The 19415-nt window shown below is 37.2% G+C and overlaps 1 protein-coding gene across 3 annotated transcripts in view; it reads left to right on the top strand.

Moving 5' to 3' along the window:
* The window catches only part of COMMD10 (COMM domain containing 10), a 103436-nt gene that overhangs the window by 26688 nt on the left and 57333 nt on the right, over positions 1-19415 (top strand). The window contains exon 6 of one of the 3 annotated variants that reach the window (XM_035569047.2): positions 7763-8805. The exons of the other annotated variants lie outside the window; for them this stretch is intronic. Coding sequence (XP_035424940.1) covers positions 7763-7798 — 36 coding nt within the window. The 3' untranslated portion in view covers positions 7799-8805. Of the gene's footprint in view, positions 1-7762; positions 8806-19415 lie in introns of those variants that run through there. 3 annotated transcript variants of the gene reach the window in all.

Genomic DNA, 19415 nt, shown 5'->3' with positions numbered 1-19415 from the left:
CCCCAGTATTTCATCTGCCTCTTCTTTGATCAGTTTACAAAAAAGCATACCTCCACAAACTTCTTAGCTGTTGTCATCTTACAGCATGTCATGGATACATCTTGACCTTTCTGAGATTTTTTTTTTGAAAGGTATACTTGTCAGTTTTGTCCTGATGTATTTTTTCACTTTTGAATGTTAAGCGGGTGGATGAGCTTGGAAACTGATATTTCTGTTGTTGTTTTTGTGAAAGATGATTTTCCAGCTTATCCTAAGAGGAAGGGTAATGTGCAGAAAGGTACAACAGGCATAGTTGCTTAGCCTGTGCGTCTGTCTTCTGTTGGTTCTCTGTGCAGCTTCTGAAAAGTCTAGCTGCAATCTGATGCATTTTAACTGGAGTCAGACACTGATCTCACTATTCTCCTGTGATAGCTCTTCATTATCTTCATAAAAAATCTTGTAGAGTAGAAGTCCACTATAGCTAATTTCTGATTTGTAACATCTAGTGTTTTCAATCCATTTTAAGTACTGTTGTAGGGAAGGTTTTTATTGGCTAATTGTATCAACTTATTAAAGAAGTGAACATTTTAATAAGTGCCTTAATATTTGGGGTGTTTGTTTGCTTGTTGAGTGCCATGTTGCCTAAGTAACTTTTGCTTTGTCGTATCTTTATGCAAGTCAAATGGATCATTTTAATCAGTTTCTACTTTTTCTTTTTTCTTCTTCTGGCAGTATCAAACAACTTACTTGATCTTCAGTTGGGGCTAACCTAGTTATTCTGTTTCTTTTATTTGTAAAGCTTTTTCTTTTGCCTGTTGAAGCTGAATATTAATTGTTTTTCCTTGAAAACAGTTACGCTGTGTGCCCTGACAAAATAATGCGTGCTTCAACATCAAATCCAGTTAAGACTTAAATATTTCTAAGACAGTCCTCACATTAAGGTTGTGTATAATGTCTGCTTTGCACAGGCTGCAATTGACATTTAAAATTACAAATTTCATTGTATATTTGTAAACAGTATGCTGCAAGCCTGAGTATAATCACATGCTTTTGAAATCTTTTTGACCACCTGTAGGTGCTATAAGATGTCTGTCTTAATAGACAGAAGGGTTTAAAACAAATGAAATTACAAGTATGACTTTGTTTCATAAAGTTTCTAACGTGTAAAAAGAAAGTTGGGCCAAATCGGTTAAAATCTCATGGATAATTCACATTTTTTAAATAGGTTTTAAGATCTGGGAATGCTTAGCAAAGTTAACTTCTATTGTTTCTTAATTTTATCATGACAAATCTAGAATTTGTTTCTTCGTTTTTAATTTGTTTTCTGCTCTCACCAACAAATTCTTTAACTCCCATACCAGATTACGGGTTCTGGAATGGACATGTAGAGCTACATTTGAGTAGCTAATATTTTTGTATGGAGAAGGACCAACATCCCAGAACCAGGGCTGGAGGGTCAGCAGTGTGTTGCTAGAGTGCAGAACATGAGGTGAGCTGTCCTCTGCAGCTGAAGCGTGTGCTGACCCGTGAAAGAGCTACCAGAGAAGTCCCGGGAACAGGCGAACTCACCTGAGAGTAGCTGCCTGCTTTCTCTTGACTGCTGCATTCAGAACTCTGTCCCCTGCACTGTAAGGGGGAGAGAAATTGGTTGAGTGAGATTACAGGTTTCCAGTCAAAGTATCTGCACAGGCTTTGAGAGGCTTTGTCGTGTCCTGGCAGTGTTTGGATTGGGGCAGTTTTCCTTTCTTCCAGGAGAACCGCAGCAGGGTTTTTGAGTGCAAATGGTCTTGATAAATGTACAGGCATGGGCTTTAATTGTGCAGTGCCTTGAGTACTCTGGTCAGTTTGAAGCTAAGTAACTGTGAGATTCTGCTTTAAAATATAAATGCTTGGCAGTATTTCCCTGTCACAATTTTTCTTTCAGCCTTTTAAGCATAGGGTTAGCTACAGAAAACAAAAGTTAACTGTTTTAAGCATTTGAACAAAGTGTCTATATTACACTAGTAAAAAGTGAGGGCATCACATGTGAGACTTTTAATTTTGGCTAGGAAATTACAAATTCTATTATGATATTTTTACTGTGCAGCTCAAAGAAGAATAGCTGATTTGTGTAAGAGCATTTGCCATTTTCTGGGGTCACACGCTCTGGTTTCTGGTCACCTTTCTTCTTTCTCCGCTGTTTCTACACACAAACTATCATGTCTTGTTGAACAACACACATGCATATTTTTTCTTCTTAACTGTGTGAACACCAATATCAGAAAGGGCTATTTGGCAGTGAAAGGGTGGCGAGCAGCATCTGCCAGACAAATTCACTTCATTTTCCCTTTTGGCAAAATCACTGGGTTTACTTTCCTGTTACTTTTGATAGTTTTTTTTTTTTCTCTGTGTGTCAATGTGCAAACTTCTGAAATTGCCAGATTGTGCTTTCTTGAGAAGTAATATACATATTCTTGAAAGAGTACAAAGTGAGCATCTCCCGCATTGCTAACATCTGTCCTGCTTGAGGCAATAAATATACAGTACATGCTGTCAAACAGGATGAACACTGTGCCTTTGACATTGCACAGGTGTCTTTAACAATGCTGTGACACCCTTTCCAGTCGTGCTTTGGGTGGAAGAGAGTAGGTCATCACCTCGATCATATGCGAGGACAGCAATTTTCACTCATCGTGTTTCCTGTTGTTTACAAATGAGAGGAGTCTGGTATCTGGAACTATGTGGCATCTAAACTTGTGCCTTTTGGCTTTCTATGAACATGTAGCTAACTTCAAAAGCTGTTATGACAAGTGACCTTTTTCACTAGTTAAAATACATGAAATACGACCTCTTTTACAGGAAAACCACAACCCACAGCATGGCCTACAGCCTCTGAGCAAATCTTGTTCGGTGTGATTGCATAAAATCATTACTAATGAAATAACAGATATGTGTTTCTAGGGATGCACATTTGCTGGCAATGCAGTAGTAGAGATTTTAAAGGGAAAAGGATTTTTTTTTTCCATAATGAGACAGATCTTGTTACTAAGAATTAATTTTGAAGCCTTGTCATAATGAAAGGGCAATACAAAAACAAAAATATAGCCCAAACCAATAAACATCATTGTCTAGCTGAAATGTATACATGGGGGATATATATATATATGCATGTATGTATACGTGTATATACTTGAGCAACATTTTTGAACTTGTAAATATGTAATCAGAGTAACTAAGCTGTCCAGTCACCTTGTGAGACAGAACCATACCAGTGGCTCAAACTGAAATGAAAATTGCAGTCTGATGCTTTTTAAATTGAGTTTATTGCTGTTTCAGTGTAAGGGGATGAATCTCTCAGCTGTGACCATAAGGAAAATATTTTGAGAATTGCTTTGTAGTCGTGTTTCTAAATGCTTTTTTTCCTTAACAGTGTCAGGATTAGGCACTGGGTTTTTCAGTTACAGCTGATTGAAGAGCTTTAGCATTATTTCTTGTGCATAGATGCAGGCAGCAAAGTCTTAAAGAAGACTGAAAAAGCTTGATTATTTTTCTATCTTCTTTCCCGGCACCAACAGACATAAAGAGAGCTGGGAGATGCTTATGCTTGGGAATAAGTCATGTTACAAGATTCAGGATTTGAGAGAAAAGCAAGTTGCCAAGGGCCAGATTTGTAGGCAGCTGGTCCGTGTGTAGTTCTTTGATTAGGTACTGTAACACTAAAAGGTGCACTTCTCTCTTTCATGAGATAGAGAGATGTATTCTTCACTGTGTTGTCATAGGAGAGTCCTAAACTTAAGCTTTCTGGAGGAGCACTGATGCTGTGCATTAGCGGGCTGCCCATTGGTGTGTGTCCTCATACCTAGCAGTCCTAATTTTTTTTTCATCATATAACTGAGTATAGAATTTATAGCTGCACAGAGGAGTTCTAATGTGTGTTGTCTTCCTGGTCCCCTTCTCTGAATCCTAAACAAAGGAATTTCAAAACCTAACTGAACATAAAAAATATGTCTTTGTTCAAAAACAAGTACATAAGCATTGCAAATACTGCATGCACATATCAGAAGTCATTACTGGAAAGGAGATGTGTAATACTAGAAGATCGTAGAGTACTTAGGAGGGGAAGGTTCATTGGAAGATGCACTTCGAAGGCAGGAAGAATGGCATCTGTAGATTCAGAGGAGTCCTTGTGACAGCAGGCAAACAATTCATGAGCTGTTTTCTATTATTCTCATTTCTAGATCACTTTGCCTCTTCACGTTCCCATTACATCTCCCTTCTTCCTTTCTGTCACCCCATCTTCACAGAAACAAGCACATAGTGTTCCTATCAAAGACATCCTACAGATTCCAAAATATCTTTGAAAATCCTCAGACAGCAGAGCCATCATCAAAGCGAGACAGAATTCCTGGGGTTGGTTCTGTCTAAGAAGTTCTAATTCACATTTTCAAACGCTTCCTTCGTATAACTAGTATCATTATTTTTTCATTGTCACTTCTGTTCTTTTCTTTTTGAACAATAGTTGATTAAATAATATATCGTTATAATTCTTTATTGGATTATTTTTCTTTTTTTTTTTCAGGCTTCTTGTGCTGTAGGGTATCTTCTGCTCTGAAATGGATAGTGTGGAATGATATATGCAAGAAAGATGTTTAAGCAGTTAGACAGTTTCAGAGTTTCTGGATGACAGTATATTCCCATCACTTATACTTTTGGAGGCTGACATTTATTAAGTTCTTGAGTGAGACTTTTTGTATGCTTTTTCCAAATGCGTGCCAGGTTTACAGAAACGGACTGTCTGATGAGAACCAAGCTGGCTTGTATAGTATGATGAGATCTAGAATAGTCAGGTTTTAGTATTGAAACTGGTGCTATTTGATTTCTTTCCAAATCCATGTTTATTTGGGACACTATACAGGCAGAATACATTAAAGACTAAACCTTTTCAGGAGAACTGCTTTGCTGCAGCAGCTGTGGCCAAAGGAGATTCCCTGCTGGAATGCACTGACCTTGCCAAGGTAGTGTAGCCAGGCAGACTCATTTAAGCCGGTACAATGGTGTTTTGTGGAAAATGGTATAACAAAGAGCATAAGTGCATGAAACAAATATGGAGGGGTGGGAGCAGTAAGCGCAATTAGCATCAACAGAGGAGCAGTGAAGAGTTATGCACTGAGAGCTATAGCAGAAGTTGAGTTGAACCAGTAGAGATTTTTTTTTTTGGTGTGGCTGAGAATGATTAACATGCAGGAAGGCAGTGCACTATGAGAAGTGCTATGACACATGATGTAGTGCTTTGTTCTCAACCTGGTATCAGAAAAAGTCATTTTGAAAAGCTCTTGAAAATTCACCTATAGCATAATTTGATATATATAATATATATACGTATGTACTATTTAGTGGAGTTGCTTTAAAATTCACATTACCATTTTAAACCACAATTGTACTCTCCTATGGCCTTGAGGGAGTCACAAAGAACTTGGAGCCATCCTTGACTTTAAGATTCAGGCATGTGACATCCGTCTAAAACAGAGTGCACTTGTTTTTTCTGCTTTTTGAAGAGAAGACCCTGACACTGAGGGAATGTGATTGAAGGTGAGCCACAGACCAACAGCATATACTTCAAAGATGTATGGAAATAGGAAGGCAGAAGAAGGATTTAACAAAAACAAACCAAAAAAACCTTAAGATTTAAAAAAAAATGTATTTAGCAAATCTGTTCTGGATGGATAAACTGATGAAAGACATTTGTCAGCACTAAACATGAGACGTACAGTATTACAACTTAAGTACCATAACAAGGAATTTGGTTGTAAATAAAAACGTGTTTTTACTCATTCGAAACCCTTTCCCCCATTTAAAATATGGCTTGTTTTCAAAATATTCCAATCCGACCTGAGATAGCTTTGAATTTGTTGAAGTAACTTGAATGATTTTGTTAATGTGACTATTTTTAAGATACTCAAAACACATACAAATGAGAGACACTACCATCTTTTTATAGCAATATGGCTTGAGATAACTGAAAAGAATCAACATTCTGTTTTTCCCACTGTTTACTGAAGCAACATAGTAATATACTTCAGGAATAACTTTTTTTTAACTAAAGAAGGAAGTTAGATAAAGTTGTGATCTAAACATGAGTTAGCTTATAAAACAGCAAAAAGCTTTGCAGCTCAAAAGCAAAACACTATTATCTGAATATGTGTCTTTAAACAAAAATAAACATTTCACGTCTTCTGAACGATGTGGAGGTGGCACGTGTTTAATTCTTTCACAAAGTACTGTAATAGGAAGGAGAGTTTGAGTATTACAGAGACTGCAGGTTAGGATTGCCACTGGAAACAATATCCATAATGCAGTGATCCACCAACAGGTCTAGAACAGGTGTAGAAATTGATCTTCTGCTATTGTATATGTACAACATATGTTAATACCTTCATATTACCTCACAGCTTGAGAAAATTAAATTATTCTTTGGCTTTTTGGAAATAACATTTTTAAAAAATGTAGTATGTAGTTACATGGAGTCTCTGTTTTTTTATGATTTGCATCCAATTCTTATACTTTAATTAAAATCCTTTTGCAGATTGTTTTTCTGGGGAGGGTTTGTTAAAGAATTCTAACATTTTAACAGAATTTAGGACACTGAATTTGGAATATGTTACGGAGAAAGCCTTTATCTAGAAAAGTGTCTTGCTTTGTTCCGCAAAATTCCTTTCATGTTTAATTGACTTAAACTATTTTAAAAAGAGTAGTTTTACTTTTGATGATTGTTTCTCATGCATTCTTGCCCAAACATTAATTGATTCTGAACATTAAGATTTAAGGTCAGGCCTTGCTGTCATTAAACAAGAAGGAGATGCAATGCTCTTGGGAGCTGTGGAGAACAGACAGTCCAATTACTGAAATAATACATGTAAGTGGAGGAGAGTTCTTGGTTGGGCTTCTGTGTATCCCTGAGTCTGGTACAAGGACTCAACTGTGTGTTCTCCCTTTCTGAAGGTGGTATATAAAATAATGGAGAAGGTGGTGACTGAGTCTCACACCCTGTTCACCACTCTACCCTCCACCAAGGTAGATGAATACTCTGGGGAATACCACTTCCGGAGAGTACAAGCTAGAATACAGTTGTGTACTGGCAGAAAAATGGATGAGATGGCCAAAAGTTTTTTTTCCCGGAACTTTTTCTGATTGTAATAAAAACCCTATTTAAACTTGTAAACTTGTAAACTATTTAAACTTGTAAATTAAAAAAAATATATATAGACATTGTGAAGTACTGCAGTTGTGTGAATGACAGTAAAATCTGGTTTGCGTACAGTTCTGTTACTCTGTCTGCTGTCTGTGTGAAGCCTGAAAATCAGTTCAGAAAGGAACAGGAAAAAACAAAGAAGGAGAGCACAAAAAAGGCTGGAAACCAGCCTTTGGAATGGGCTTCATCAACAGGGACCAATAGCACAGCAAGGCATTGAACTTTGTTGTTAAAATATCAGAATGTTAGAGATGGTTTTATCCTGAAGTTATTGTTATAGACTCTAAACCTTACTGTTAACTTGGGTATCTATTTACATGAAAAAAAATCCAAAACATTTATGTCAACAGTTGTTGAGGGTCCTTCAAAGCACACACAGAAGTAGTAGAACTAACTACAGAGATCATAAAAACATTAAAAACAAAAAAAGTGCCCAACCTACCAAACAAACAAAAACCCGACAACAAACCCTTCCTCCTGTTACCTGTTGAGAAATGTATTGATTCTTCCTTTTAATACATCAAAACCCCAGGCATGTATTTTCATCTGCTCTAGGTGTCCCTGCTTGATCTGAGGGGTTGGACCAGATGACCTCCAGAAGTCCCTGCTAAGTCCCTGCCAACCTCAACCATTCTTTGATTATGTAGTGAGCAGAAGAAAGGCTCTGGAATAAAGTTCACCACTCCTTCAGCTGTGCCAATATAATGTTTATGAAGCTATAGCACTTACCGTATAACTGAAATGAATTAGGAAATGAAACAAAATCAAAGTTCTTGAAGGTTTACTGGAAATCTTGATTTCTCCCAACAAAAGATTGCACTGACAAAAGGAACTGAACTATGGTATGCAGGTAGTTGTGAGTTGTTAGCTTGAGGTGAGACGTACCAGAGAAAATACAAGTGTGGTCTGTCTCTTTCTTAACTGTTACACTTCTATTTCATAGTCACTGGAATCATACTTTCCAAAATGGATGTCCTTTCCAAGATCTTAGAAGACAATTTATGACTAGTATTGTCATTTACAGATGCATATGAATGTGAGACTCTTGTATGTATGCTTGCATCTTTTGAGAAGGACCAGTGCTTATTGTACAAAGATTAGGAAGATTGTTAGTAATACCATAAAACATGTTGTTCTTAGAAGGAGAAGAGAGAAATGACTTGCATGGAATTTATTAAGATTGATGAATTTGAATTTCTTGTTAATTCTCTTAATCTCACTGGTTTCATTAAGTGTTTCAGGAATTCCTACAGATTTAAAAACCGTGAAATTGCTAATTATTTTTGTACATGTTTGTCTGAAGTGTATTTGATTAGATCCCTTTTCTGTTATTAGTTGTGTCATTCATATACTCAACCTTAAAATAATATAATCTACACTCCAAGTAATTCACAGTCTCGAAGAGCTTTATGTATGAAGTTTGCATATAAAATTTTACAGATGTTAAGTTTATCTCATGGAACTCCAGCTGTTTTAAAAATCTCTTTTTGTGTGTGTACAAATATAAACTGAAGAATGCAGTACAAAGAATTTGATTTGTAAGTAATGTACGGACAGCTAAAAGGTATCAGGTATGAAACACCAATAAGAAAGTTACCTGATCAAAATCAGCATGTATTGTTGTTGTTTGGCTGCCAGCCGGGCTAAACCACACCACACAGCCGTTCGCTCACCCTCCCCCCTCCCTCTCCGGGATGGGGGAGAAAAACGGGAAAGTGAAGTCTGTGAGTTGAGATAAAGACAGTTTATTAAGACAGGGAAAAGAATAATAATAATAATAATAATAATAGTATTAATAGTAATAATGTGTATGAAATAAGTGATGCACAATGCAATTGCTCACCACCCGTTGACCGATGCCCAGCCTATCCCCGAGCAGCCGCCCCCCCCCCCCCCCCCCCGGCTAGCCACCCCTATATATTGTTCAGCATGACGTCAGATGGTATGGAATACCCCTTTGGCCAGTTTGGGTCAGCTGTCCTGGGTCTATCCCCTCCCAGCTCCTGCTGCATCCCTAGCCTGCTCGCTAGCAGGACAGAGCGAGAAGCTGAAAAGTCCTTGGCTTGGTGTAAGCATTGCTCTACAACAATTAAAACATCAGCATGTTATCAGCGCTCTTCTCATCCTAATCCAAAACATAGCACCCTGCCAGCTACTAGGAGGAAAATTAACTCTGTCCTACCTGAAACCAGGACAATTATGAGACAGTAAGTAGGAGAAAGAGAAGAATAGAAATTACGGAAATATCAATATGGAACACATTTAAAGCAGATATTATGCACATTAGTAACAGATAAGATAAAATTGCCAAAATAGTTTCTTTTACAGATTCAAGAGTGGCATGGAATGTATGGAATTGACTGAGGCAGGAAATGAAAGACTAAGGAGCAAAACCCAATTTGAGCTGCAGGAATTAGCCTATCACTTTTTTTTTCCCAACTAATGATTTATGTGTAGCTAGCTAAGGAAATCATAGCAATAAAGGATGTTGCTTGAAACATAGAAAAAAAAAAAAAAAGTTATGAAGAAAAGATAAAAAGGAATATGATGATTAAGGCAACCACAACTGAAACTCAAGAGATACTTGCCTAAGATGACAGTGATTATTATCAAAAGGATTTCAATATATTCAATTAATATTTTAAATAAAGTTTTCAAGTTGCAGGGGAGAAAGCCAAGAACATCACTGATGGCTATGTTAAATTTGGAATGGACAGTTTATGTGGTTCTATAGTTGGAAAGTTTGAAAAAGATTTAAGTTTTCACACAGAGCTCTCCTTGAATAAGATATTAGAAGCGGACATTTCCAGGGAAGCTACTAAAGCAAAACAGTTGGACTTTCACAGTTACCCCTGCCTTGAGCCAGAAGGGTTGGTGATGGTTGGGCTGGATGACCTCCTGAAGCCTGTTTCAAGGTAGAGAGATTTCAGTGAATAAGGTGTAACTAGACTCTTCCTGAAAACGAAGTTGAATAAAGTCATGAGTAATTCAGTATTTAATCTGTTCTGTTTTGTTTAAACAAGAAAAGTGAACAAGAATGTGTAGGGTCCAGAAAGAGTCAAGGGTGGGACCACCCTTTTAGACGAAGAAAGCAACGGAAACATTAGATCCGCCAATCAAAAGATCTCATTCCTAAACAGAATTGCATTTAGCTTTTGTGAAAGGCTCCTAATTTGTTTCATTTTTTTCTGAAAAACAGATGATTCTAGTTGGTTTGTCACATTTTCCATTCTGGGTATTGTGTTAAACTGTCCAACTGAATTTTCATTAGCAATGCTACTTAACTGGGGATGTACAAAAGTGCTATAGTATTGCACATCAGTCTTTCAATGAAATTGATTCCCATTAAAATTACTCAGTCTCTACTAGAAAATGGAAAATAATGAGTTGTTCATAACCTGGCAGACTTGGACCCTGTGTCAAGCATTACAGGTATTGCTGTAGTTAGTGTAACTTGCCATTATCTTCATTATGTGAAACATGCACAATAAGGAGCTGTTTGATGAGAATGGAACTACTGAAACAGGATAAAACCAGTGAACAGAATAAAGGACGAAAGGCAATGGGAACTCTGTGCCTGGAGTGCAAATTTGGTTTTGTTCCATGTTTAAAACTATATCAAAATAGCACATGGGCATATATTTGTGCTTGCTTTGGGCAGAGTTTGCAGAACAGGAAACAAACAGTTTGGGACTTGGATTATGAACTCTTGTCACTTTTTATGATTATTGACTTTTTTTTTTTTTGAGAGTAATACAAGTCATTTAAGCTTGTTTGAGGCCAGGAAGCAGAGGAGCTTTTCAAATAAACTCTTTTCTATTTTTTTTTTCTCTCACTCTGTAATCTGTCTCCACATTCTACAGTGTAAAATTTGATCAGTGGGACATGAAGGTTATATCTTAAAATCAATTAATAGTGTATCTCTGTGAAAAGCTTCAATGTTTCACATGATGACTTTAATTTGCTGCAAATGACTTTCTAAAATCTGCAGTGTTCTACATGCAGAAATTAAGTAATCATGACAGGTAGCTTTCATGAACAATTTCCCTAAGAAGGTCTGAAACTCATATTGTTTTAACTTGTTGCTTTGTGCTTGAGTAAGGTACATAATTATAAATTCCTTGCAGCCATAATCCATTTTTACTGTAAGTAAAAATAGCAGTTTCTTGCCACAACTGCAATATATTCCTTCAAACTGTTGACAAATTCAGTTGTTTTTTTTTTTTATTTTGATCTTGAACATATAGTCTTCCTCCTATTAGTATTCTAATCTGTTAGCTGATCTGACTTGTAATTCTGCAGTGCTCTCTTTAGATAGTAATTTCAATACTGTGGTAATGCTCTGCACAAAAAGCTGTGGAAGTGCTGTGGAATATTTGGAATCTGTGTAGCGTTGTCCTTCCAGTTCACAACTAGAAAACAAAAATATATTTTATTTTAATGTACTGCGTGTTGAAATTGTGTGTTCCCTCTAACTCAGTGTGACAAACTGTGTGCTTAGGTGCACATATGCCTCGGCTACTGGTGGCACAGGAGCATCCATGGATCCGTGGTCTGTCGCCAGCCCACACCGACTTTGCAAGCAGGTCTGCAGGCAGCTGGCCTGGGTGTTGCTGTCGGTGTGCTAGGCCAGGAGCAGGACACACGGTCCACAGCACTTTGAGATGTGCCATCTTGACGTGCGTGGGTGTTCACAGTGCCTGTCCAAGGGAGCCGGATGTGAGGGGTGCTGCTGGTGGGGTTTGTCCTCCAGACGTAGTCAAAGCACTCGGCTCCTTTCCATCCACTGCCAACACTAAAACGAAAATGGTGAATGAGAGGGAAGAAGCTGGACAGCTTGCTAGGGAAGGCTTAATAGTGGGTGGATGCATTTCTGTGGCGCTGCGGTCTTGTGTACGTATGGTTGGGTTTTATACCTGCTAGAATATAAAGGGTTTTTAAACCAAAACATACAAGCCAATTATTAGACCTAATTCTTGTTTACCCTTCATAAAGTGAGAGATGTAAAAAGAAGATTGTAAAATGTTATTCTGATAAATTTAATAAGTGGAAAAGGCTTACAGAAAGCATCTTTTCTAAATATAATTTTGTGATAATTATTGTCAGGCTAAGCCTGGAAGCAGGGGCACTTTTTCAGTAGCAGCATTCTACCAGTGTAAGTTACTGCTCAATTTCACATGAAACTGCATCCTAACCTGCAGTGCTCGCTGGTGATAAAATATGTTGTGGTTATTGTAGAACACAGCAGGAATAATAACACAGTTGATTTCCTCACTTGCTTCATGTAAAAAATATGCTTTATTTAAAGGAAAAAAATCACGCACTGGAATGTCCTACCATTTGCTTCTTATGGGTCTTGTCTATTTTATTGATTCGCTTCTTAAATTAGACTTCAGAAAGTTTTTGGAAATGCAAAATTATCCCTTTTTTTTATTGTAATGTAACACAGTCTTTGCAGAGAAGTAGGGTTCTGGACATCTTTTTTCCCCTCTATCAGCGCTCTCAAAGGCAAGACAGATCTTTTCAGTGCAATAACCTAGCCAGTAACAGGCAACTGTGAGTTAGCAATGCAGTTGCATTTTTAAAAGAATGCATTTTTGAATAAAGGCTGGAATTCTCACATGCTGTGTTTAATATGGAATTTCTATTACTAAATTACCAAAAGCTTTACAACAAAAGAGAAATATTTTATTATTTTTAACCTGAAACAGACTAATGCATATGGAGGTAAAGTGTAAGCAAAAGGTCACACAGGAAATTGACATTAAATTCAGGAACAGAATCCAAGCACTGTCTACTGGGATGCAGGATTATCTTAATTCTTCTCAGCAGCGGGGAGCAAGGATATTCATAACGTGTGTTGCAACAGTTGACGCAATCTGAACTATTCTTATGCTATCAGATACTCTGAAATAAAAAAGTAAGTATGTCTGAGACACTGCCAAAAACTCAAAGCGAGAAATCCACACATCCTTTTACTGTCTTTAATTTTGTGCTGTAACCATTATGCAGGTCTGGACTGCATTATTGCAGTTTACTCCTTTGTTTTTTATTTGGCAATACAGAGATGGTACACACAGCAGACTGGTGGGTGAGTGGATGAGTGGGTTTTGACAATTATGGTGTTTATGGCACAGTTAAAAACAGTGTAAGTGAAACTTCAGATTTGCATCCCAGTATGGCCATATTATGTAAAATCAGGTTTTATGGAAAGAGTACCTTAGAAACGAGGGAAGAGGTGGGCAGAGGATGAAGCTGGGCTAGTCTTGATATTGCTAGTTTGTGTTAACTTTCCTTTCTCTTAACAGCTGGTGTCATGCTGCACATTTGTGCCTGCAGCAGTTTGACAAATGTACCGGTGTTGTTTGAGCTTCATGTGGCACAGGAGTTCTGGTCTGACATCAGTGAACAACTGGGCATCGATTTTAGAGTGGACTTAACCTAATACATAATCCTGCTTTTCGTGTCTTTGCATTCCAGGCAGACTTCTTTATTATTTGAATCATTTATTACCTAACACTCTTTTCAGAATAACAAAGATATAGAAGATACTTCACATGGAGGAAGATTCTTTATGTAGTGGGAATCTTCATGCATTATTGTTCATTGTACATCTGTAGTTTGGCTGTTTAATGTCATCATAGGATATACAACTTGCTTGTTGAAAGCAAAGGGCTTGTTTATATTTTTAGGCTTTATTTGTATTTTCTTAATTATTATTTTTTTCTTATGATCAGGGGATTACTTCATTCCTTGTGTTCCGTCAGCCCAGTAGTGGTCTGGGTTATTAAATCACGTCTGTGATACTCCTGACCTTGGAAAAGTCATAAAAATTTCAAATGCCCTCTGCTCTTCTCCCATGTCACTTTAAAGGGCTGACCTAATGGGGCAAACGACAGGGAGCAGAAAGAAATATGCTTCATGGATAATTAAAATATATATTTTTTTTCCTTCTTGGTGTTACATTTAGTTTAGAATAATTCATTTGCATTTTGAGAAGCCAGGTTTTGTAATTCAAATAACCTAGGTAACCCAAATTCTGCATTTGGAATGTTGGTTTTAATAATTGACATTTATATTCATTCCCGGAACACGTTTTGGCCCTTTTACAGAAGTGACACAGAGAAATAAGGCTTCCTCAGTGCCACAGTTATTAAGAACACAGTACAAAATCAAAATGTTTTTGTGGAGGTGATGCAATAGCTGTCTGTTGAGGAATACTGTTTTATGCTGTCCTGGAAGATAGTTTTTAATTGGTGCTTAGAGGGAGTAAGCCCTTGTTTCATGAAGTTTGAGTATTTGAAAAGAGGATACGTGGTTAAGGGAAGCTATGAACGCTGTGGCAGACTGTTAGGTTAAATTAACAGTTTTCTGAGAGGAAGAATATTTTTTAATACCCTTTCATTATCAAGGAACCATAAAACAGAGGGAAGTCAGAGCAAAATTTGTGTGCGCAATGGAGATACCCAAATATAACTACTTCCCTGGAAAATCATATGAGTACTCCATTGAGTGGGATAATTGCATGCAGCACTGGCTCAAAAGAAAACAGTTGTCTCTTGTTTACCCCTTTACTCTGGCCTCTTCTTTTAAGCTGCAATTACCTAATGTGTTAAAATCAACTGAAGTGCATTACTGGAGGACACATGCGGAGACTTTTTTTCCTTAATCAAATACTACAGTTTAACAGCAAAGACTGCATAAAATATTTTAGCATGGTACTGCTTCAGTTTAACGTTCTAGTTCTTGCTGGTATACATGCACCCGCCTTTGCACACCTTTTGTTTTTTTCTAGTAGTGGTAATGTAAAAGGTTAAGGAACATTTTCACCTAGAACTGTGTGTTTCTGATGAACTCCCATTTTCCCATAGCAATTTTAGTAACCACACGCTGTTTTACTGGAAGAGTGGCTTGAGGATATTGCCTGATCTCTCTACCTCCCATGGTAAACCTTCTGTTTGTTTTGTGAATTTAGTAGTCAGAGGTGCGTGATAAAACTTGCCATCTCTTACTTAATGACACTTCACAGCCAGTAAGACTGCCAAACTGCTGTACAACTTTGCTTTTTACTACATTAAACAACACGGAGGAACAGATCACAACAATTATTTTCTGTCCTAATCCCTCGTATTGACTGAAGCATTTAAGTCTATAAATAGATATGTACAATAAAATAAAAGGCTTAAATGGAGGAAAGAACATCTTCACAGCTCCAAATGGGTCTAAAGAGAGGAAAAAGTGCAGAAAGACCCTAGTCAAGAAAATGGAGGTTTTCAGCTGAGTGAAACATGAGTTACATAGGGGCAGGAAAGGTTAAGCTGTATTTATCATAGTAGGTTTTACTGGAAATAATCTTTTTTCCTGGCAAAATCACACCAGGGGAACAAGCTGAAACTAAATGTTTCTGTTTTCTCTAGTGATAATAGTTAAAAAGTAGAGACACTTAAAATAATCTGTGTGCTGTTTTGCAGAGAACAGTTGTTTGTCGAAGGTTTATAACCTTTAATAACTGGCTGACCCACCTGCATCTTTGATGCTTTAAGGGTAAGGGGGCAGTAGTCTTCCTCAGATACCAAAATCACTTGCAGTATCAATGGTTTTCTTTTTGTTATGGAGTTTATGATTTCCCCCATGTCTTTTGGTTTTCAGGAGATGTATTTCAGAGCGTAGAAACACTGTTTGAAATACCTTCCTACCCCTACACCTCCTTCACAAAATTAGTCAGGCGTTGAGGACTAAGGTGTAACACTTGCTTTTGTGTCCCTTTGCTTCTGTTTAGGTTTGGAAACTTTTCCAAAAAAACATCATCACATCAGAGAATCCCAGAACATGGTGCTCTAATTTCAGATTCCTGCATGGAGCCTGTATACCTTGCCATGAAAGCAGTGCACAGCTCAGTGGAACTTGGAGTTACAAAAGCAGATGTGCTTTTGGGGGAGAGAAATGCAACAGATGTGTGAAGTGCTTATAGTGCAGCAGGTTTCAGTATGTTTTAATGTGAATTTTTCAATTTGCTTTTTTCTCCTAGGGTTTCAGATGAGAATCTTAGGTTTCATTTCTTTTAACAAGATGTGAGCTCTTTTTGAACTGAGACCGAAGTGCCTCTTCTTGTTGTCCAAAAGGACAGCCTTCACCATGGTTACCAGATAGAAATATGAGAACTTGCACACTTGTTTGCAGTGCTTCTTTTGAGTGCTGATACCCACATTGCTGTTACTGGATTACTCATAAGGATTAATTCATTGTTGGAAAACAGAGGATCTTTTCTTGAATGAAGAAAATGGTGGGTAAAAAGAAATACATAAAATTAAAATAATTCTGACCTACAAAAATTGAAGCTTTCAGATCTGAGATTCTGACTGCAGGTTACCACTGATTCACTTCAAGAAAGAGAAGAAATTATTAGAATATGTTTATAAAGTATGTTAATAAATGTTTGAAGATTTGAGCATTGTGATGCCTGGGAGTTCATTAAAATACGAAAACCTAGCTGGACAGCTACTCAAATGTTGTGCAGGTCCAGGTTTTATATAACTATCTGTTATTTTCATTTCCAATTTTAAATGATCATAAGTATTTTAAAGTGTAAATCTATACAAGAAAATCTGTTCCACTGGCATAGGGTAGTCATTTTGAAAGAAATATCTGCATTGTAATCTGTCAAGATGGTATTGAAAAAATAGTCCCCAATGCTCTTAAACCCTCACTGAAAAATAAACAACAAATCACTCAGTATTAGTGTTTTTTAAAAAGGGAAGATAAAAAGTGTCTTAAAAATGCAAATATTTGTGTCAAAGTATGGATAAATGTTGCATGGAGCTTTCATAATCTAACAAAAATCCATGCTCTATTTTCTTCTGCCCGTTAGAGTTTCTTCTACTTGTATTTTATGTTTAATTAGGATTAATCTTGTGAAGTGTAAAACTGTATCTTGGGGTTTAGGTGCTGTGCGTGGAAAGTACTGAACAATACATAAGGAAAACTGCACGTACCATTCACTCATTTCAGTGCAGCTATTTGCAGTTAGGGACCAGTTTTATTCTGGAGGGCACTTGTCATGCTTTCAGCTTTGTGTAGCAGAGAACTCTTTTCTGTTTCATTAATGCCTGTTACAGCCGTTTTCTCCTTGTTTGAGCCATTGCTGTCACTACCCTACAGGCCATAAAGCATTAGAAAGCAAACTTTATCATCCCACACCTTAAAAAATAGGGAAGAGAGAATATTGTATTTAAAATGTTCCTGTTTAAAATATGTTCGGCACAATTAAAAGTTGGTTGCTAATCAGAGTGTAAGGCTTCAGTGCACAGAAAATAAAATTGACTCCAGAAAAAAAGCAACACACGCAGCAAAGCCACTTTCAGGCAGTCTTATCAACACACCTAAGCTGCTTATCTTGGTGTCCGCCTTTTGTGTACAGCTGTCTCTTACTTACTTCTTCCAATTACTGTAATGATTTTCTAAATGCCTGTAAGCATTGGTTGCTGTATGTTAAAAAATTATGCTGCTACAGTGTACCGAGCTGAAATACAGTTATAGGTTCATAAGCTTTTTTCTATTGTAGCATGTTCTACAGTATTTCAACTTAATTAGTTTCAGAACTCTGTTTAAAAGGACACAGCTATATTCTGTGTCCATTGAAGCCTTTTCATTGCTTTGAAGTTTTCAGTATCTAAAGAATGGAAAGGAAAATGCTTTGTAAAGTTCTGCAACAAAAATAGAATAATAAACATACTTTATAAACTCTATAGTGAAAGAAGAAAGGGTGTTTTTGCAAGTTATTTCAGTTTCATGAGTATTTTTTAGGGTTAAATTTTTGAATTCTACATTACTCTTGTTAACAGTGAATAATAAAATAATCTTGTCAAATACAGTGGACAATTCAGTGTTCCAATACAACAATGATTGTGATTTGGGTTTTTAATGTTCTTTTTGTGGATCTTACTCTAGGTTAATTTACTATCAGTTATGCATTTGTTGGAATATGATTGCATGCTATATTTTTATAGGAAACACAGCAGCAGCTCAAACACTTTTGATTTTACGTTGTTTTTTTGTTTCTTATATATCTAAGCAATATCTCCATGTTCCTAGAAAAATCTCATAGCTTCCAACTCAAATTTTATATTATGTGTAAGGAGGAAAGATCATTGAAGCTTATGCTTTGAAAAGAGGTATCCTGAAGAGTGAGGCTTTTCTTAATAACATCCATAAAGCGGGGGGTATTGAGTATACTTGTTTTTTATTTTTCTTTTTATTGTGCAATTTACCTTTGCACCAAGCTACTTGTTACCAAATAGCTGTCATCTCCATCAAGGGTTGTAGTGTAGGATTACTAAAGTCTGGATGCTGTTTGCAACTCATCATTCATCTCTGTTCTTTATCTCTAAAGCATCCCACAAGTCTTCAGGCCAGACGGTTAGGCCTTGACAGAAGTTTTAGGGTGCATCATGCAGTCCAGTCAACTCCCTCATCAGAGTGAGGTCACTTTTCTGGAGCTTCCTGTGGCTTGGGTGGTGTGCTGGAGGGTTCTTCTGGGTGGTTGTTGTCTGTGCTTTTAAACAGTGCTCTTTGCTGCAGCTTTCCTGCTCCTGGGATGAGTTTTCTTCCCTCTTCATTCTATCTTGAGAAGAAGGAGTAGTAAGAAGGAAGTGTAGCAGTAATATATGTTTTACTTATGGCTAAGTACTGGAACCATGACATTCGTAGTACTTGAGTACTTGCCATGTTGGTCTTGGAGAAAAAGGACATACTGATTTTTTTCTGGGTATGTGATATGTGAAAGTTATTAAAAGACTCCTTCAGGTGGAGTAGTGGGAGAACATGGTGCTTTACTGTACATTCCTACAGCTTGTCACAAACTAACATTTCATTTATGCTGTAGCTTTATCTGGAGATAAGTAATTTATTTTCCTGAAGTTGGGTAGTGAAATAGTGTATGTGAGGGACTATGGGAAGGCAGGAACCTTGCAAATTACAATGGAGTTGCATGCTGTAGGCAGCTCGTCACAGTTTCTTGATGGTCTGCTTCAAATCAGAATTTTGGGCAGAACAAATTACTTCTACAAAAGAGAACCCCTGACTGACAAGTTGCCGAAAGGGTGCCAGTTTAATGGTCATCTTGGGATGTCAACATCTATCTTTAGGGAGCCAGTCCGAGACTACCTGTTACATATCCACTAATAGTTGTTGACTATTAATGACTTTGGGC

Source organism: Cygnus atratus, chromosome Z (assembly GCF_013377495.2).
Source record: "Cygnus atratus isolate AKBS03 ecotype Queensland, Australia chromosome Z, CAtr_DNAZoo_HiC_assembly, whole genome shotgun sequence".
NCBI lineage: Eukaryota > Metazoa > Chordata > Aves > Anseriformes > Anatidae > Cygnus > Cygnus atratus.
Note: the sequence above shows the minus strand (reverse complement) of the source record. Positions and strands in the feature narration are given on the sequence as shown.